Genomic DNA, 19,303 nt, shown 5'->3' with positions numbered 1-19,303 from the left:
GGCGCAGTCGGGCCCTGCTAGCCAGTCCAGCACCTCGGCCGCCTCCGCGTTTGGCGGCTCTGGTGCTGGGCTCCCCATGACGCGAGGTCGCCCGGCGGACAGCGTGGCATGAGCCAGAAGCCCTGGCCGAGGTAAGGTGTGTGCGCGCGCGGCCAGGCTGCGGGGAGGGGAGGGTCCAGGTCGAGCCACTGCCTCCGCGGAGGCTACAATGAGGAGGGGGCGGGGTGGGGACTTGGGACTGCGCCGCGGCCGCCGCCGCCTGAGCAGGGCTTACGTAATCGCAGCCCCTTCCCCATCTCATCCTCCGGCCGCTGGGCCAGCGCGTCGCTCCGCAGCCCTTAGCCCCAGCAGCCGGCCTGATCGCACCCCGCTCGCCACTGGCAAAGCGGTCAGGCTGTGGGTCGGTACCGCGGAACCGCTTGAGAGGAAGCACGGTGGCTGCGAGGACGCGGAATTGCAGGCAGTCAGCCCCCACTCGTTCTGGCTTGGCTCTGGGCTCTCTCCACTCCAGCTCTATGAGCCTCGGGCGGACTGGAGGACGTGACAGGTGTTGATACAATTAAACGGGAGGAGCCATGTGGATATGTGGCCTACGGGCCCTGGACACCTTCTGGACATGAGCTGGTATAGAACTGCCGCCCACAGGGAGGCAGAGGGAGTGGGCTGGCATGTCTTTGGTTCCAGAGAAGGCAATGGGCCTTGGCCAAGGTTGGAAGGCTTCAAAATGGGGAATGGGCGTCCTGAGATTGCTGAACAGGGCTTCCATGTCCTTCTGGGATGTTAGGTCGGTGGGGGATCCTCCCCACCATTCATCCCAGGAGAGAAGGCTGCACTGTTGAGGCCTGGATCTGGCCTAGCAGCCCTCCTGCTAGCCCCTCCCAGCCTGAGCCAGCAGCTGACCTCCCAGGAGCAGATGGCAGATGCCACTTCACCTGCTCCCTCCTTGAGGCCTGACTTCCACTGCCATCCTGTACCATGGCCCACTGACCAGGGGCTGTTCGGGCCTCCCTGGTGCCCCTTTGGACACAGGACCTGCTCTTCCAGCCCATCACTTTGATGAGATGCTGGACAGAGCCGAATGTGGGGGTTGGGAAGGGAGCCTGAATGATGGGGGCTGCCTAGATGAGGTCAGAAACGTGCCGGAGCCTGGCTGTCCCGCCTAGAAGTGGTCTGAGGGATGGGCTGGGAGCCATTAGGAGGAGAGAGGGGGAGAGTCAGGGTTGAAGACATGGGTGGTACTGAGATACCCCAGGATCCAGCTGCCCCATTTCCTGCAAACCCTCACTGCTGGACTCCCCAGCCACCCTTTCCCCTAAGTCCTGGATACATATGCACTCACCCCTTCTCCCAAATACTCGCTTCCTGACACCCGAATGAGTCCTGTCTCCCATTGTTGAGGTTAAAGCAAGTGCTTCTAGGTATAAGGGATCTAGACCCAGGAAGCCTTGAGAGATTGAGACAGACAGATCCCCGAAACAGGGGAAGGGGCCTCTGGCTGGTGTCGTTCAACTCTCCTCACCTGTGGGAGTCACTGATGTACCTTCCAGGATCGGCACAGGAAAGGGTGGGGGTGGTAGCAAGGCAAGGTCTGGCCAGTGAATGGCCCTGAGCCTTCCCTGCTAGTGGTCTAACGGCCAAACAGGCTGCACAGAGTGCAGCTGGGCTGCGTTTGGCAGGTGTCTAAAGGAGCCTCAGGCCTACCTCTTGGAGGCCTCATATTCTTCAGAACAGGAAAGACCTAATAAGCAAAAGCCCAGCATCTATTCCCCAGTGCCTCGTGGCCATTTGCCCTTAGCTGGGATGCAGAGCCTCAGTCTGCTGGAGCATCAACGTGGGTTCTTCTCAAGGCCTATGTACCTCCTGGGCCAAGGGTCTCCCCGTCCCGAAACCCCTGGTGCATCCCCAGAGGCTGCTGCAGCAGGGGGTGGAGGGAGAACGCCGCTGTTGACACGTGCAAAGTAGCAGGGATGTGAACGTGCCTGAGTCAGAGCACTGTCACTGTGCCCCCGATCCAGCTACCTTGCTTGTCACCCCAGTCCCTGGGGCGACCACTCTGGACTGAGCTTGATATGAGTATTTTGGTTATTTTTTTTCCGAGCATGAGGAGCTGATCAGGGCCGGTTCTATATAGGCCAGGAACCAACATCCAAGGTGGCCTCCATCCTGACCTGGTGCTCATAGAGATGACTGTGTCAGAGACAGAAGAGTCCCTGGACTGACAGCTATGAGAAGCGGGACATTGGTGGGCATGTGGTTTGCAATCTTTAGGACTTCAGGGTTATAGAAGAGATCCTGCTGGATGAGGACTGTGTGCAGAGGCCACTAGCAAGATCGCAGGAAGACACAGGACCTAGTGAGGCACAAGAAAGAGAAGCAAAATGCAACAGATGTGTTCCTGGTCTGAGGGGTTGGTACTTAGGAAGCCCTGGGGTCTTGGGAAAAGTTGCAAGTGGTGCTCCAGACAGTAAAGAGGCAGGAGATACTGGGAGTGCGGGGCCTTCTTCTTCTTCTTCTCTTTCTCCTTCTCCTTCTCCTTCTCCTTCTCCTTCTCCTTCTCCTTCTTCTTCTTCTTCTTCTTCTTCTTCTTCCCATCATCTCAGTGGTTCCTGTCTCTTCTGGGGTCAGGCCAGATTTAGGGGCACAGACAGCCATATTCTTTAGCCGTGAAACTCCAGAGGGAGACAGCCAAAAAAAAGAACTGCAAGAGCTCCCCCACCCATATCTGCACCTCAAGCTCACAGGAACTGGGGGGGCAGGTGCTGACCCCAATCTAGTTCCTTCTCTAGAAATCCTGACCACTGTTGTACCTGGAATCGAGTTCTTGAGCTGCTCCTACCCCACTGACCAGCCACGCTACCGGGCCAGGGGAAGAGACAGATGGCAATGACAGCCCCTATGATGGGTGACACTCTGAAGGCACTTTTTCCAGAGTACAAGCGACCCTAGCTATGGGGGCAGGCAACTGAGAAAGCCTATGGAAGAAGCAGGGCCACCATTTGGCCAGGTGATGGGAGACAGGAGAAGAGGGATGAAGGGCAGAGGCCTGACTGGGCAAGGAGTCAGTGCTGGAGGTTAGGCTGGGAAGCTACTTGGGTCTCGGGGCCCAGTGACTGGATCCGCAGAAAAGGCAAGTCCTCGTGGCTCAGCACCAGGGTCTGTGGACTGTTAACCTGGAAGCCACCAAGTTCTGGAGCTTCCCTAGAAGCCCTGCTATGCCCACCATATTCCTTATGTCCACAGTGAGTCCTCTAGGGAGATGGAAGCCCACAGTCAGCTCTCCCCTGGGGTGTCTTGATGACACTTGCGCTGATAAAGACATGGCAGTTGAGGAAGTTGCCGCTGTCTCCTCCTGGACTCAGGGACCTCAAGCTCCTCTGCAGCCTCAAGCTGACCCAGAATCCCACTCCAAACTGAACACTAGACACACTGGGTCTGAGACTGAGTGTTGTGGGGTTCAGCCATCATTCCAGAAGGTCTCTCCCCAACATTAGCTCCTAAGGTGCTCGCCCATGAAGGGAGAGGCAGCCTGAATGACCTGGCCACTGATCAATTCCCCTTCCTAGCAGGCAACTCCAAACAGGCTACAGGAGCCACCCTGGGTGGAGAGAGGGGTGATGGTATCAAGAAGGAGCTCGAGCTGGCCATGGTGGTGCAAATCTGTAATCCCAGCATTGTCAGGTAGTAGCAGGATTGCAGCAAATGCAAGGCCAGCCTCAGCTGCATAATGAGGTCTTGTTTCTACAACACCCGGGAGCAGACCCTACGTCACTATCTGGCTAGATAGCAGGGTCAGGCAGAGGGATCCTTGCTAGAACCCCTCAATAACCTCTTGCTTACCTGGAAGGAAGGTTCCAGTCTTCCACTGTGTGCTCAGCTTTCTCTGGGTCCAGGTGTAACTGTTTCCATTTTTGAACCACAGGACAGGGGGTTCCTGGGCTTGGTTAATCATGCCCTAAGTGAGCGAATCCGTCAGAATTTCCCTGAGCACAAAGCTGGGGACCAGCAAGATTGCCTCTGTGGAGATGTGGCTTCCACCAAGGGCAAGGGCCTGGATGGGGGATTTAGACAGAATCTGGCCTGGTTTCACCTACTTGACCTAAGTCTGGAAGGTAGGAAGGGGATCGTGTGCTTCTGCAAACGTGAGTTCCAGAGCTGCAGCAAGGGGCAGGAAGGAGCCCCACAGATGCCCCGGGCATCCACGTGCATCTCCCCCCACACACCCCCAGCAACTCAGGCACTCCACGTGCACACCCTCGGCTGGGAGCATTTTCAGCCTAAATCGGTACAGCTCTTGGATTATTTCTCCCCTGGCACCGCCTCCGCAGCCTCCTCCGGATCCTAGCCAAGCGGGCGGCTTCTCCCCCTGCCTCTTCCTGTGGAGCTGGGTTTGTCGGAGCCACCGATCATCCCTCCTCCGCTCCGCTGTCTGTGGTGCAGTAAGCCCAGCTGACCCCAATGAGTGCGGGAGCTGTCCATGGTGCTGTTCTCGGGGCTTCGAGAGCGCGGAGTCTGCGCCTAGTGGCTGAGGCTAGATGGGCGGTCTAGGCGCAGACCGCGAATCAGGGACATGGCGGGTATTCTGGCTGGAGCTGCCTCTCCGTCTTCAGCACAGTTCCCAGGAATGTGGGTGGTGCTGGACAGGAACTGGAGCCGTCAAGGGAGAACCTCATCCTTTCTCGTCATGGACGCTGCTGTCCTGCAACAGGCCCCCTTCCCTCTATTGCTCTCAGGGAACGGGAGTAACCACCCTCCAGACTTCCCTTGTCATGGCACGTAACTATTAACCCCCCAGAGCCTCAGGTTTGTTGTGCAAAGACTGGGGTAACAATGGTGGCTACCCCCACACCAGGATGTCTGCTGTGAACTGAAATGTGGGATTGTCCTAGTGTGCATTTGGGGAGTGTTAGCTACTGTGCTCCTGGCTTTTGTGTAACTGCCGTTGCCTGTTCTTGAACACGAAAGAGCAGCCAAAGGCCAAAAACCTCCCTCAGGGGAAAACTGGCCTACTACCCAGGACCCAGAGACATATTGAGGAGGGGAGTAATAGGGAGATAGTACTGAGGACCTGGGGTGGGCCAATGACCATCCTTAGACTCAGAGGTAGGTTATTGGTCAGGAGGACCATGTTCTGGGGAGACTCCAGCCCAGAGTTTTTCCCCTCCCCAGAGGTGGGACACCGGCACAGGATGCCTGTGCAATATAGAAAGCCAGCAAGATGGTGCTGCAAAACAGAGGAGAGGTCTCCATCCTAGTAGTTCCCACCCACTTTCTTTTGTGTCAAGCCAGATTGTAAAAATGAGTGGCCAGCATCCTTGGCCCTGCAGCTCCAGAAGGGGGTCTCAGCCTAAAAGGTAACATGAGGCCTTCTCTGCTGAGGGTTTGTGTGTTCCAGTGCCCACCCCCAGAAAGCGTCCTCACCCACCCCTTGATATTGTGTAAGACTCCCTGGTGAGGCTATGACCCACTGAAACCAGATGTGAGGGTATAACAGAGGACCAGGTGTGAGGGTATATAACAGAGGACCAGGTGTGAGGGTATAACAGAGGACCTGGAAGAAACTTTTGCTCTCTCCCCTGAGATTGTAGAGCAGGAAGTTAACAACTCACATGTGGATCCAGCTCAGTTCAGAAATCACTTATACATACAGGAAGGGAGACCATGTCTTGCCCTTGGGTCAGCTCTGGTACTCAGAAAAAACATCCAAGCCTTACTCTACCACACACTATAAATCCCTCCCACAGGAGAGATTCTGTGGTGTTACCTCCCAGATTTCATGTTGAGGAAATGGAACCACCAATGGCTAAGCAAGACCACACAAAGTAGGGAATGGGTGGTGGCGCACGCCTTTAATCTCAGCACTCGGGAGGCAAAGGCAGGTGGATCTCTGTGAGTTCAAGGCCAGCCTGGTCTACAGAGTGAGTTCCAGGACAATCACCAAAGCTACACAGAGAAGCCCTGTCTCTAAATAAATAAATAAATAAATAAATAAATAAATAAATAACCCAAAGTAGGGACCATTTGGACTCCAGAGTGTTGCATTTGAATTCACAAGTGAAAAACTCTCTTTTCTGAATATTGGGCAATGGTGGACATGGTGTTTTGTATCTGGAATGCAGAGCAGATGGCCATGGCATTATGAAAATCTCACTGCCCTTTTCCTCCATGCTGTCCATTCACAATGCCCTTTGCCAGCCAATTGCAGCCCCAGGAATCTGAGGGGAGCTGCGATGAGTAGTGATCCAGACTTGCTTTACGGGCAGGTGACCCTGGCCTTCCACATGACCTTCCTCCTCCAGCTCTGGTCCAAACTTTAGCTCTATTACTTAACTACTAGCCATGACCTCAAACAAGCAGTTCACTTGGCCTTGGCCTCCACTTCCTTGTTTGTATAACAGATATCACAGCACCATCCTCATTGGGTTGGGGGGAGGATTAAACAGCATGTGTCCAGCAGGGCTGGAGAGGTGGCTCAGTGGCTAAGAGTACTTGCTGCTTTTACAGAGGACATGGGGGCCTGTAACTCCAGTTCCAGGAGATCTGATGCCCTCTTCTGACTTCCACAGATGTCAGGCAGCCATGTGATACACATACATACATGCAAACAAAATACTTATACACAGAAAATTTTAATTTTTTTTAAATATGAAAAGCATGTGTACAGTTATCACTCTACTGGTACTGTAGTCAACTATGGGAAGATGCCTGAGTGCCAGAGCTTACTATAGTAGCATAGATTCTTGGGAGCTGGTCTGTGACTCTGAGGGCTGCTGGCACCCCATGAAGGAGGAGTCAGAGACTGCTACAGCACTTTTCTTCAGTTTTTCCGATCCTGCTCAGCAGGGTACGCCCCAGTAGTGGGCATCAAGAGAGCAGAGGTGGAGGGAGGAATCAAGGACTCCATCTCTCCCTAACCTTGAATGGGAATCAAAGCATCAGAAAGCACCGATGAGCAGCGCAGGCTGAGCCAGTGAATACAACAGAGGATGTGGACGGTTGGGCTAGCTGTGAATATTGGCCAGCCTGCCTCCTGTGCAGTCAGAGAAAGGCATGTGCTAGAATCCTTTCTGTTGACTGGTCCTGGAAATGCTGCGGGAGAGGAAGCTCAAAGATGAGAAAGCTCTCCAGCTCCTCCAGAGACCAGCAGACTCATTTGTTCCTCCTGTCTCATCCACAGAACGTGCAAGGAAAATGTCGAGCCCAGGTATCGATGGTGACCCCAAGCCTCCATGCTTGCCTCGAAATGGTCTGGTGAAGCTGCCTGGCCAGCCCAACGGCCTAGGTGCAGCCAGCATCACCAAGGGCACACCTGCTGCCAAGAACCGCCCTTGCCAGCCACCACCCCCACCCACCCTTCCACCTCCCAGCCTGGCTACACCACTGTCCCGGGTCGCTCTGGCCGGGGGGCCATGCCCCCCAGCCAGTGGACCAGCCTCAGGCCCAGTTCCTGGACCCCCAGTGGAGCGGCCACCACTGGCCACAGATGAGAAGATTCTTAATGGGCTCTTCTGGTATTTCTCAGCATGTGAGAAGTGCATACTAGCCCAGGTGTGCAAGGCTTGGCGGCGCGTGCTCTACCAGCCCAAGTTCTGGGCAGGCCTCACGCCTGTACTGCATGCTAAGGAGCTGTACAACGTGCTGCCTGGAGGCGAGAAGGAGTTTGTGAACCTGCAGGGCTTCGCCGCTAGAGGCTTTGAGGGCTTCTGCCTAGTTGGTGTCTCTGACTTAGACATCTGCGAGTTCATCGACAACTATGCTCTCTCTAAGAAGGGAGTCAAGGCCATGAGCCTCAAGCGCTCCACCATCACTGACGCTGGCCTAGAGGTGTGTCCCAAAATTGGCTAGGAGTGAACAGGGCTGGAGGGACAGGCACAGGCAGTAGCAACCCTATAGACATGGGAGGTTGAGGGGCCAAAAGGATGCTCAGGCATACATAGGACAAAAGGTAGCAAGGATGGCATTGTCAGGGCCTAATGCAAAGTGAAAACATGGTCTTGTTAAGAAATGATTAAGATTTCAGCCGGGTGGCGGTGGCGCACACCTTTGATCCCAGCACTCGAGAGGCAGAGCCAGGCGGATCTCTGTGAGTTTGAGGCCAGCCTGGTCTACAGAGCGAGATCCAGGACAGGTACCAAAACTACACAGAGAAACCCTGTCTCAAAAGCAAACCAACAAACAAGCAAAACAAGATTAAGATTTCAAGGTTGGAGCAGGAGAGTAGTCAATTACATGTGGGTTTTTGCTTGCTAGTGAAGCTGACCTTGGTCAGTGGGATGCCAGGGGGAGGGGGAGGGAGAGAGGGGACAGCTGAGAGTCTCCTAGGAGCAAGGGTTGAAGGAGCATCTGGGCACTCTGCCCTGTTTCCCCCCAGGACCTGGATTGTAATTTTAATATTCAAATCATCTGTTCCAAACACCCGCACTGGCCAAGCCCTGGCTCATGGGTCCCCTGTGCCCTGCCTCTCTTTTGGAATATTGGCAAAGTATAACAAGCGGTTTAAGTGCACTCCTTGGAGTTCAGCTTGATGCCTGCTTGCACAAGTCCACACCTGAGAGACCACTGCTTCCAGATTCCCAGAAGCTTCTTCCACTCTGCATAGGCAACTCTCATTACCCCTGGCCGGATGGGCACCAGGTGTGAATGGGGAGCTGACTTAGTTTGGCCTCTGGTCTGTGCCTGCCTGTAGGTGATGTTGGAGCAGATGCAGGGCGTGGTGCGCCTGGAGCTGTCAGGCTGTAATGATTTCACCGAGGCTGGCCTGTGGTCCAGCCTCAGCGCACGCATCACCTCACTGAGCGTCAGTGACTGCATCAACGTGGCGGATGATGCCATTGCTGCCATCTCGCAACTTCTGCCCAACCTGGCAGAGCTAAGCCTTCAGGCCTACCACGTGACTGACACTGCACTGGCCTACTTCACGGCACGCCAGGGCCACAGCACCCACACGCTGCGCCTGCTCTCCTGCTGGGAGATAACCAACCACGGGGTGGTCAATGTGGTGCACAGTCTGCCCAACCTCACCTCACTCAGCCTCTCAGGCTGCTCTAAGGTCACTGATGATGGAGTGGAGCTTGTAGCTGAGAATCTGCGAAAGCTGCGCAGCCTTGACCTCTCCTGGTGCCCTCGGATCACCGACATGGCACTAGAGTATGTGGCCTGCGACCTGCACCGCCTGGAGGAGCTCGTGCTGGACAGGTGCACATATCCCTACACTCCAGGCTGGTACTGGCGGGATCTCCAGGAACTGGAAGCCTAGAGTGGGTGGTGCCATTCCACGGGCTCCTGGGATGGGGAAAGCCACAGAGAATAGAGTGCCCAAAGTCGAAGTAACTTCAGCATAGCCTGGAGGAAAAGCCATGTTCCAAAAGGGGAAGTCACAGGGAGGGCAGGTGTAGGGGGGACCAGGATAAGGCAGTGATGGGTGGGGCAGGGGCTTGCTATAGAAACACTTCTGGAAAGGAGGGAGGGACCTAGGTGGGGACGGAGTGAAGTGATTTAAAGGTGGGCAGTCCCCCTTCTGGTGCAACCACAGGTGTGTACGCATCACGGACACCGGCCTCAGCTATTTGTCCACCATGTCATCCCTCCGCAGCCTCTACCTGCGATGGTGCTGCCAGGTACCTCCATGGCCCCCCAGGGATCTGGAAATAAAACGCGGTGGGTGGCATAGGGCGGAGGGTAGCGCCAGTCCAAACAGTTCTTGAACTGCACTGGGCCCCATTCAGATCCCTCTACGCCCAGCAGCCAAACGAAATGGAATCTTCAGATTCCCTAAAGCCCTCATAGGTGCTTTCAAGCTCTGCTTCCATCTCCATTTTGAACCCCCATTTCCTGCCCCTCTATGGGCTCCCAGGCAAGTGGAAATAGTTAACACAACCTCTTCTCACTTCCGCCCAGGTGCAGGACTTCGGGTTGAAGCACCTCTTAGCCATGAGGAGTTTGCGACTCTTGTCTCTAGCAGGTGAGAACCCCTGCATGCCTCGTGGGCAGTGCCCCCCACTCAGTCTGACTCCCATGAGGTCCCTTATGCAGATAGAGTCACTTCAGGCTTTGGCAAATCACGTCCCAGGTACCAGGTGAGAGGAAAGGCGAACTCTAGCCAGTCCCGCCCATCCTGTCGTCCACGCCCTGGTGAGGGTCCCGCCCATCTTGTCACCCTCCACGCCCAGTACAGGTCCCACCCCCAGCAGGCCGCTGCCCTCTCCAGCCTTGCCCTCCTGCCCAGCCCAGTCCAGCCCTCCTGCTGGGCGGAGCTGAGCTGCTGAGCGGCTGTCCCGATGCCTCGCGATTGCAGGCTGCCCGCTTCTGACCACCACGGGGCTGTCGGGCCTCGTACAGCTTCAAGAGCTGGAGGAGCTGGAGCTGACCAACTGCCCTGGAGCCACACCCGAGCTCTTCAAGTACTTCTCGCAGCACCTGCCGCGCTGCCTCGTCATTGAATAGCGCAGGCTTCCTCACCGGCCGCGGGAACCGGCCAAGCCCTGGGCAGTAGCCCCTCTTCCATCCCCGCCGGAGCACCACTTCTCGGCCCTGCGCTGGAGGCGGGGCAAGCAGAGGGAAACCCCGCCCCGTGCCTCCCTTGCCCCTCTGCTCCACTGCTCCATCCCCGCCTGGGGCAAGAGACAGAGGGGCCAGCCCCACGCACGCACGCACACTCGGGGACTTTGTGCATGCCCCTCGTGCCCGCACTGCACGCCCGCCCTCCACCATGCCACAGCCGCCGCCATCTCTCGCCCGCCTTCTGGGGGGGTCTAGGTCCTTCGGGGGATGCTTTGAGTGCAGACGCCCTCACTGCCTTCCCCACTTCATTCTGCTCTCTGCCTCCCCCCCCCCCCGCTGTCCCCCATCCCGGGCAGGGCCCAAGGGGATGGAGGGATTGGTCCCCCAGGACTCAGGGGCCTGGAAGAGCCCCAAGGGCCTCCCACATCTTCCACTGCACCGCGCCTGGAGCCCTCCAAGGGGTATAAGGCGTCACAGGCCACTGCCAAAGCCATGGCCCCCTGAGGAGCCCAACTCCCCCATGCCCACCTGACCCAATGGCTTCCCTTCTTCCTTGTTGCCATATGGGTCAGTTCTTGTCCTCTGTGCCCCCCATCCTCTTCCTTCTCCCTGGCCTACAGATCCTTGGGCCCTGGCCAGGCTGGGACAGCTTTAGGAGGATGCAGACCTTGGAATAATCAACATTAGCCTAACTGGTGCCCATCCACCCAAGTGCAAGGGTGGAATAGGCACCTGACAGACCCCAATCTGGAGCCACCCACAAGACTGTCAGGCCTTGGGAGCAGCCCATTCACTACCCCAGCTGAGCTCAGGCCTCTCAGCACTGTGCTTCACCCTGGATAGGTCTCCTCAGGTGGAATCTGCAGAGGGCCTGGCCAAGGGTCAGGGTCAGCACTGACCAGTGATTCTGATCTTCCAGTGGCCAGCACACTCTTCTCACCCCAAGGAAGGACTCGTTTCTAGTCCTCCTTTACCTCTCCCAGCTTCCAAAACCTTTGCCTATCCAAATGGGCTGTAACCATATTTTGTCAGATCCCAAGACATTTGGAAGTCCTAGGGGATCCTGGCATATGTGTGGCAGTGCTGAAGAAGGGACCAGGAACCCCTCCCCCCAACCTTGAGCCCCAGGAGACACAGCACCCACAACCAATCTTGGGACATCCCTATCTGGTTGGAAGAGAGTAACTAATTCCCAGAGAGAAAGAGAGAGAGAGAGAGAGAGAGAGAGAGAGAGAGAGAGAGAGAGAGAGAGATGCTGTTGACAAGAAGAGAGAGTTCAACAGCCCAAAGAGTTCCCTGCCCCTGAAGTGTTGGCCAGGGAGGCTCCAGGCTGAAGTGGTCAGGAGCCAGATTCTTCAGCCCTTCTTCCCATAGCCCCCCAACAGGGAGGGGGAAGCTGTCCATTTGCCCAAAGTATTAATGCAACTGAAGCTGTGATATTTCCAATGACTGTAGGAGGAAAATTTAAGGGGAGAGAGGAACACAAACAAAACCAACCAACCCCTAAAATCATTTTCTTATTGTACATAACGACCTCATTCTCCTGTATATGCGGAAGATATAACCTTATATTTGGTAAGTGTTTCTTGTGCTATTTTATCACGTGACCTGTTTATAAAAATATATATTAAAAAAGTTGTAAAAACACGAGTCTGGGTTGTTTTTTGGTCACTAGACCAAGTTGTAAGGGTTAAACCTGCCCTGGATGGCCCAGGTCGCTGGGTTCTCCTGCCTCTCTCGACTTATTAAAGTCACTCATTCCTTTCATAAACATGTAGGGGCTGAAGGCCCAGGGCTGGACTGGAACCTTAGTAACTGATCAACAAAAGTTTTCTCCTGCCCTGAATGCACAAAAGGGAGCAATAAAGCTGATGTCAGTATGTCTGTTCCTTCCAAAGGATCTGGGGTCTAGCCTACCATCCTTCCAGAAGAGCAGAAATGAGCCTTGTCCTTTGCACAGGGTCACTAAATGAGGGATTGGGATGTTCTAAAAGATTGCAGTGGTGCTGGAGAGGTGGGTCAGTGGTTAAGAGCATTTACTGTTCTTGCAGAGGACCGAGGTTCAGTTGCCAGCACCCACATCAGATGGCTTTAAGCTGCATGTAACTCTAGTTCCGGGGGATCTGATGCCCTCTGGCCTCCTATGGATCTGGAATGCACAACGGTGCAGATAAAAACACACACAGCCAGTACTCGGGAGGCAGAGGCAGGCAGATCTTTGGGAGTTCGAGGCCAGACTCATATACAAAGTGAGTTCCAGGACAGCCAGGGCTGTTACACAGAGAAAACCTGTCTTGAGAAAAAAAAAAAAAAAAAAAACCTCACCCTCACACAGGCACACATACACATACAAAAAAATTTAAATAAAGGAAAATTTAAATAAATAAAAGATCACCATGTACCAGAAGACTAAGACTACTGTTGCCCCAAAAGAAAGGGGCAACTGAGACTAAACCCAGCCACTGATAGAACTGGCTGTCAGGCCCTGAAAGTACCAAAACTGATGTAACAACACAAAATAGACATAAAACCCACAATAGATAGAGCCGGGTGGTGGTGCCCCACACCTTTAATCCCAGCACTCAGGAGGCAGAGGCAGGTGGATCTCTGTGAGTTTGAGGCCAGCCTGGTCTGCAGATTGAGTTCCAGGGTATTACACAGAAAAACCCTGTCTCGAAACAAAACAAAGCAAAATAAAAAATCTGCAATAGACAAAGGAGGTCATCTTAGATTGGGTTAGGAGAGATGGTCTAAGCTGGTAGGCATCTGAGCCAAGTGCTGAAGGTTGGAAAGGAGACACATTCCGCAGGGGTAGAAGGCACGGTTCCATAGCTTATGAAACTGTGGCAGAGGAAGGAAAGTGATCAGTGGGAAGGAAGCTGGGACAGAAACAAACTAAAAAAGGGGAGCCAAGAAACACACGGCTGCGGATGCACCAGGACGGTCAGGGCCAGACGTCTGGGATTTATTCACAGTGCGATAAAGACCTTGAGTAGAAAAGATACCAGGCTGCTTGTGCGGGATTCAGAGCAGATGATGGACCCAGGACCGCTGGGGAAGCAGCATCTGAGTTCCGTGGGGAAAGGGTGTGTAGGGGAGTAGGATATGGCCCTGAGGCAGAGTGGAGGAACTCAAGATCTGCTTAGAAAATGACTCACTGAAAGACTGGAGGAGACGTTTAAGTTCTGGTATTAAGATATTGAGAGTAAAGGGTGGAGGGAGATATTGAGAGTAAAATAAACTGAGACCGGTAAAATAGCCCAGTTGGCAGAGAACTTGGCTTGTATGCATTAGGCTCTGCCCGGCTCTATCTCCGGCATCACACACACACACACACACACACACACACACACACACACACACACACACACACACCCTAAACGATCACACACACACACACACACACACACACACACACACACACACACACACACACACACACACACACCCTAAACGAAAAAAATAACGCAGACATATCACCAACGCAGAACCAGGGAGCCCGACGAACCCAATTCTGGTCCGTTCTCTTGGCCAAAAGGCGCGCACACATGGAACCTTTATGGTATGGGATAAGAGTTTGTGCCCACTTCCGGAGAGGCAAGAATAAGAAAGGACCACTTCCGGCAATGGGCGGGAAATAGGTGAGCCTCATCCGGTACGGTAGCTGAGGAACGCTGCTTTCGGTAAATGTCTGGAGTGCGACCGAGGCCGAAGTTTTCCCAGCACCTGGTTCTGGTCCCGCAGTTCCCGCTGCCCGGTGCAACCAGATACCTTCACTTAGTGCTTGTGGCCTCTCTTCTGCCTCCTAAGGTCTTTAAACTCAGTCCTCCGGACCCCTCCAGCTCCTCCACCCTTTCCTCTCGTTTGTTCTTTCCTCTTGGAAGCCCCGCAATCCTCGGAGGCAGGAGCCACTTTTCTCCACACTGGGATCGACTGACCAAGGGTCTAGTAGCATCCAGGATCTCACTGATGGAGGATTAACCACATAGGATCTGGGGAAGTCAGATACGGTGCTGACGAGCCTCGGTTAGCTATGGAGCCTTTTGGAGAACTCCAGTGAATTTGAACCTTCCTGTGATGGTGATTGATTGATGGACCATCTCAGGCCGAAGGTTCGAGAGGACAAACAGAACGGTTAGGACACCATGGCTGACCAGGCCAGCACATTTCACTGACCTCTTGCCCCCGATGCCTGTGCAGCCATGGAAAAGATGTCCCGAGTTACCACAGCCCTGAGCGGCAGTGCACTGACAGGCCGTACCATGCACTGCCACCTGGATGCACCAGCTAATGCCATCAGTGTGTGCCGTGATGCCGCCCAGGTTGTCGTGGCAGGCCGAAGCATCTTCAAGATTTATGCCATTGAGGAGGAGCAGTTTGTAGAGAAGCTGAATCTGCGTGTGGGCCGGAAGCCCTCGCTCAATTTGAGCTGCGCTGATGTGGTCTGGCACCAGATGGACGAGAATCTGCTGGCCACAGCAGCCACCAATGGTGTGGTGGTTACATGGAACCTAGGTCGGCCATCCCGAAACAAGCAGGACCAGCTGTTCACAGAACACAAGCGCACAGTGAATAAAGTCTGTTTCCACCCCACTGAGGCCCACGTGCTGCTCAGTGGCTCTCAGGATGGCTTCATGAAGTGTTTTGACCTCCGCAGGAAGGACTCAGTCAGCACCTTCTCTGGTGAGGCCCACAGAGACAGGCTGGGGTAGATGTGTGTTGCTGTAGCTGTTAGACCTTAGAAGCAGACTGCAGTGTGCACTCCCAGAGGCTGAAGAGCACTGGAAGGGTGGGTGGAGAGGGGGAAGGTTGGGCCCGGTGAAGGATGAGTCCAAGCCCTGCTGGTGGGGGAGAGACAAGAGATCAGACCAGTGGGAATTGAGACTGAGTGTGGGGTGTAGATGATGGGGTAGCTGATAGCCTGGAGACACAGCAGAGTGAGTGGCTGCCGAGTCCCCTCCCTTTTCCTCACCTTGCTTCAGCTTGCTTCATTGCAGCGGATCTACTAGTCTATTCAGGACTCAGCCCAGGGATGCAGAGTGAGGCGGGAAGTACTCAGAGCTCCTTTCATGGCACGCCTGGCCGTCTGTCCTCAGCCCTGAGCTTGCTCTCCCTGGTCCCTAATGAGACCAAATGAAGCACGAGCAGAGCCTTGAGCCCTTGGAGAATGTGTGGGTTGAGAAGGATCTTGAGCTGTCTGTGGCGGGGAAGACTGGATGCTGCACCCGCAGGCTCCTCCTGATACTGTAGTCTGCTAAGGTGGAGATGATCTCTGAGCTCTTCGGTCCTTTGGGGCTGGCTAGGCAGCTGGCAGAGGAATTGAGCAGAGAATGAGGTAACCTTCTCTTCCATTCGGATGGTCTCACAAGCCTTGGCCCTAGGGAAGTGTACACAGCCAGCTGGGTTGGGCTCCTGTAACCTCAGTGCTCACGGAATCCAGGGAATGTGGAGGCGTGGAGTTTGTGTAGAAACTACCTGACATGCTCTCTCTGGCCTAGGCTTCAGAGACCTACCCTAGGCAGACTCTGATGGTGTTTCCTCAGTCCTCTGTGCTTCCTAGCTTGGCCAAGGCTGGTGAATGACACCAGTCCAGCCATTTCAAGGGCTCCCCAGTCCCCCGAGAGCCAGCCTCTCTCTCACGCCTCTACTGACGCATGCCCACAGGCCAATCTGAGAGTGTGCGGGATGTGCAGTTCAGTATCCGAGACTACTTTACCTTTGCCTCCACCTTTGAGAATGGCAACGTCCAGCTCTGGGACATCCGCCGACCTGATCGATGTGAAAGGATGTTCACAGCCCACAATGGGCCTGTCTTCTGCTGTGACTGGCACCCAGAGGACAGGTGTGGTGTAGGGGTGAGGGGGGGCATTAAGGCTGGAGGTACAAGACACAGTGGGGGGTGGCAGGGTCTCCTTTCCCCCAGGAGAGGTCACTGAGGGCTCAAGTGGAACCTTCTCCACAGGGGCTGGCTGGCCACGGGTGGACGAGACAAGATGGTGAAGGTCTGGGACATGACAACACATCGTGCCAAGGAGATGCACTGTGTGCAGACCATCGCCTCAGTGGCCCGAGTTAAGTGGCGGCCTGAGTGCCGCCACCACCTGGCCACGTGTTCCATGATGGTAGACCACAACATTTATGTATGGGATGTTCGCCGGCCCTTCGTGCCGGCTGCCATGTTTGAAGAGCACCGTGATGTCACAACAGGCATTGCCTGGCGCCACCCACATGACCCCTCTTTCCTACTCTCTGGCTCCAAGGACAGCACCTTATGCCAGCACCTGTTTCGTGATGCCAGCCAGCCTGTTGAGCGTGCCAACCCGGAGGGCCTCTGTTATGGCCTCTTTGGGGACCTGGCCTTTGCTGCTAAGGAGAGCCTGGTGGCTGCTGAATCTGGGCGCAAACCCTATACTGGTGACCGGCGCCATCCCATCTTCTTCAAGCGCAAGTTAGATCCTGCTGAACCATTTTCTGGCCTGGCTTCCAGTGCGCTCAGTGTCTTTGAGACGGAGTCAGGTGGTGGCAGCATGAGCTGGTTCGTGGATACAGCCGAGCGTTACGCTCTGGCCGGTCGGCCACTAGCTGACCTCTGTGATCACAATGCCAAAGTGGCTCGGGAGCTTGGCCGCAACCAGGTACGTGGGCTCGGGGTCCAGGGCCGTGAGCTGGGTCAGAGACGGCTGTTGTAGTGGGGCACTGTACCCACAACCACCCCGAGCTTCACACACTGCTCTGGGCAGTCACACTTTGGCAAAGGATGATCATGTGGGCCCGAGTAGCCCAGACCCTGGCTCAACCTCAGGGGTGGAGGCCTAGGGAGTCAAGTGCCCACAGCGCCCCCTTCTGCCTCACTCTTGGTGGTGGAGCCACCCTCTGCATGCCATCTCTCTTCTCCCCGTGCTCACCCCAGCACCAGGTACCTTGCAGATGCATTACTAGAGGGTGGAGACAGTGCTTTTTCCATGTGCCACAATCCCTTATTGGGCATGGTTCAGGCCACGGATTGGTACACGATTCTGCCCAGGAGATGGGGGCCAGTCTGGGTGCTAGCTGGGTGCTAGGTGCCCAGGACCCATGAGTGGTTGGTGCCTATCCCTAGGTGGCACAGACATGGACCATGCTACGGATTATCTACTGTAGCCCAGGCCTGGTGTCCTCTGCCAATCTCAACCACAGCGTCGGCAAAGGCAGCTCCTGTGGCCTACCACTCATGAACAGGTAGATTCTTGGCCACTTCCTGGCCCCACCCCCACTGGGTGTATTGCTGGGGCCCACAATACACCTTCCACAAGCCACCCACAAGCCTTCCCTACCTCTAGCTTCAATCTGAAGGATATGGGCCCAGGGCTGGGCAGTGAGACACGACTGGATCGCAGCAAAGGGGACACACGGAGTGACACCGCCTTGCTGGATTCTTCAGCCACACTCCTCACCACCGAGGGTAGGCAGGGTGTGGGTGGGATCAGGGCAGGGGACCCACGCCCTGAGTGACCTCCCTTCCCTGCTGGGCAGATAACGAGGAAACGGAGGGCAGTGATGTGCCTGCTGACTACCTGCTGGGTGATGCAGAAGGAGAGGAGGATGAGTTGTACCCACTGGACACAGAACACGTGCACCGTGAGTGGGGCTGGGTGAGGCAGAGCTGGTACAGAGGGTCACCCCCAAAGCACGGCTCTGTGAGCGGGAGCGGAGTGCAGTGGGAAGCCTGGGCTCAGGTCCATCTTTCCCCACCCCGCCTCTCAGCGGAGGAGCCTGAGTACGTGCTACCACAGGAGGCCTTCCCACTGCGCCATGAGATTGTGGATACGCCATCCGGGCCTGAACATCTGCAGGACAAAGCTGACTCTCCGCACGTGAGCGGCAATGAGGCAGACACGGCTTCGTTGGCACCGGTGGATTCCTCCTCGTCCCTCCTCTCTGTCTCGCATGCTCTCTATGACAGCCGCCTGCCCCCCGACTTCTTCAGTGTGCTGGTACGGGACATGTTGCACTTCTACGCTGAGCAGGGCGATGTGCAGATGGCTGTGTCTGTTCTCATTGTGCTGGGTGAGAGAGTGCGCAAGGACATCGACGAGCAGACCCAGGTGTGTGACGGGTCAGGGATGCCCTCCCTGGACTGGCCACTGGTCCCCTCCTCTGAGCCTGCCCCTTTCCTGCTGTCCCCCCTCCCGCAGTGTGGCAGGAAGCGCTAACCCGAGCCTGTCCCCTTCCCCAGGAGCACTGGTACACATCCTACATCGATCTGCTGCAGCGCTTCTGCCTCTGGAATGTGTCCAATGAGGTGGTGAAGCTCAGCACCAGCAGGGCAGTTAGCTGCCTCAACCAAGCCTCCACCACCCTGCACGTCAACTGCAGTCACTGCAAGCGGCCCATGAGCAGCCGTGGCTGGGTCTGCGACAGGTGCGGTGCCGGGACTGACTGGGGGGCTGGGGAGGGAGGCAGGGCAGCCCCCCCCCAACTGAACGGCCCCTCCCACTCCTCCCAGGTGCCACCGCTGTGCCAGCATGTGTGCTGTCTGCCATCACGTGGTTAAAGGGCTGTTCGTGTGGTGTCAGGGCTGCAGTCATGGTGGCCATCTTCAGCACATCATGAAATGGCTGGAAGGGAGCTCCCACTGCCCTGCAGGCTGCGGCCATCTCTGTGAATACTCCTGACCTGGCCTTCCCTGAGGCTGAGGCAGCTTCCTCAGCTCAACCCTGAGGTCCACCTGACTAGGCTCACAGCCGCTTACCCACCCCGTGTATCAGGATGGAAGGCGGCTGCAACCTGTTAACCCAATAAAAAGCAGGAGCTGCTGTTAAGCCAG

The 19,303-nt window shown here is 55.6% G+C and overlaps 2 protein-coding genes across 2 annotated transcripts in view; both read left to right on the top strand.

Moving 5' to 3' along the window:
* Positions 1-12,144, top strand: part of Fbxl16 (F-box and leucine rich repeat protein 16) — a 12,352-nt gene extending 208 nt beyond the window's left edge. Inside the window, exons 1-6 of the mRNA XM_006978815.4 lie at positions 1-131; positions 7,175-7,821; positions 8,684-9,192; positions 9,530-9,614; positions 9,895-9,958; positions 10,292-12,144. The exon at positions 1-131 is cut by the window's left edge and continues 208 nt beyond it. Of these exons, the coding sequence (XP_006978877.1) occupies positions 7,189-7,821; positions 8,684-9,192; positions 9,530-9,614; positions 9,895-9,958; positions 10,292-10,440 (1,440 nt within the window). The 5' untranslated portion in view covers positions 1-131; positions 7,175-7,188 and the 3' untranslated portion in view covers positions 10,441-12,144. The remainder of the gene's footprint in view (positions 132-7,174; positions 7,822-8,683; positions 9,193-9,529; positions 9,615-9,894; positions 9,959-10,291) is intronic.
* Positions 12,145-14,123: 1,979 nt separating this feature from the next.
* Positions 14,124-19,298, top strand: Wdr24 (WD repeat domain 24). Its single transcript, XM_006978816.4, has 9 exons — positions 14,124-15,180; positions 16,162-16,339; positions 16,460-17,132; positions 17,597-17,715; positions 17,817-17,938; positions 18,010-18,114; positions 18,241-18,581; positions 18,713-18,897; positions 18,983-19,298. Exons 1-9 carry the CDS (start codon positions 14,700-14,702, stop codon positions 19,149-19,151), a joined length of 2,373 nt encoding a protein of 790 aa, XP_006978878.1. The 5' UTR covers positions 14,124-14,699; the 3' UTR covers positions 19,152-19,298.
* The last annotated feature ends 5 nt before the right edge of the window (positions 19,299-19,303 follow it).

The sequence above is a fragment of the Peromyscus maniculatus genome, chromosome 8 (genome assembly GCF_049852395.1).
Source record: "Peromyscus maniculatus bairdii isolate BWxNUB_F1_BW_parent chromosome 8, HU_Pman_BW_mat_3.1, whole genome shotgun sequence".
In the NCBI taxonomy this organism is placed as follows: Eukaryota; Metazoa; Chordata; class Mammalia; order Rodentia; family Cricetidae; genus Peromyscus; species Peromyscus maniculatus.
The sequence above is the reverse complement of the archived record's forward strand: the minus strand, read 5'-3'. Positions and strand labels throughout refer to the sequence as shown.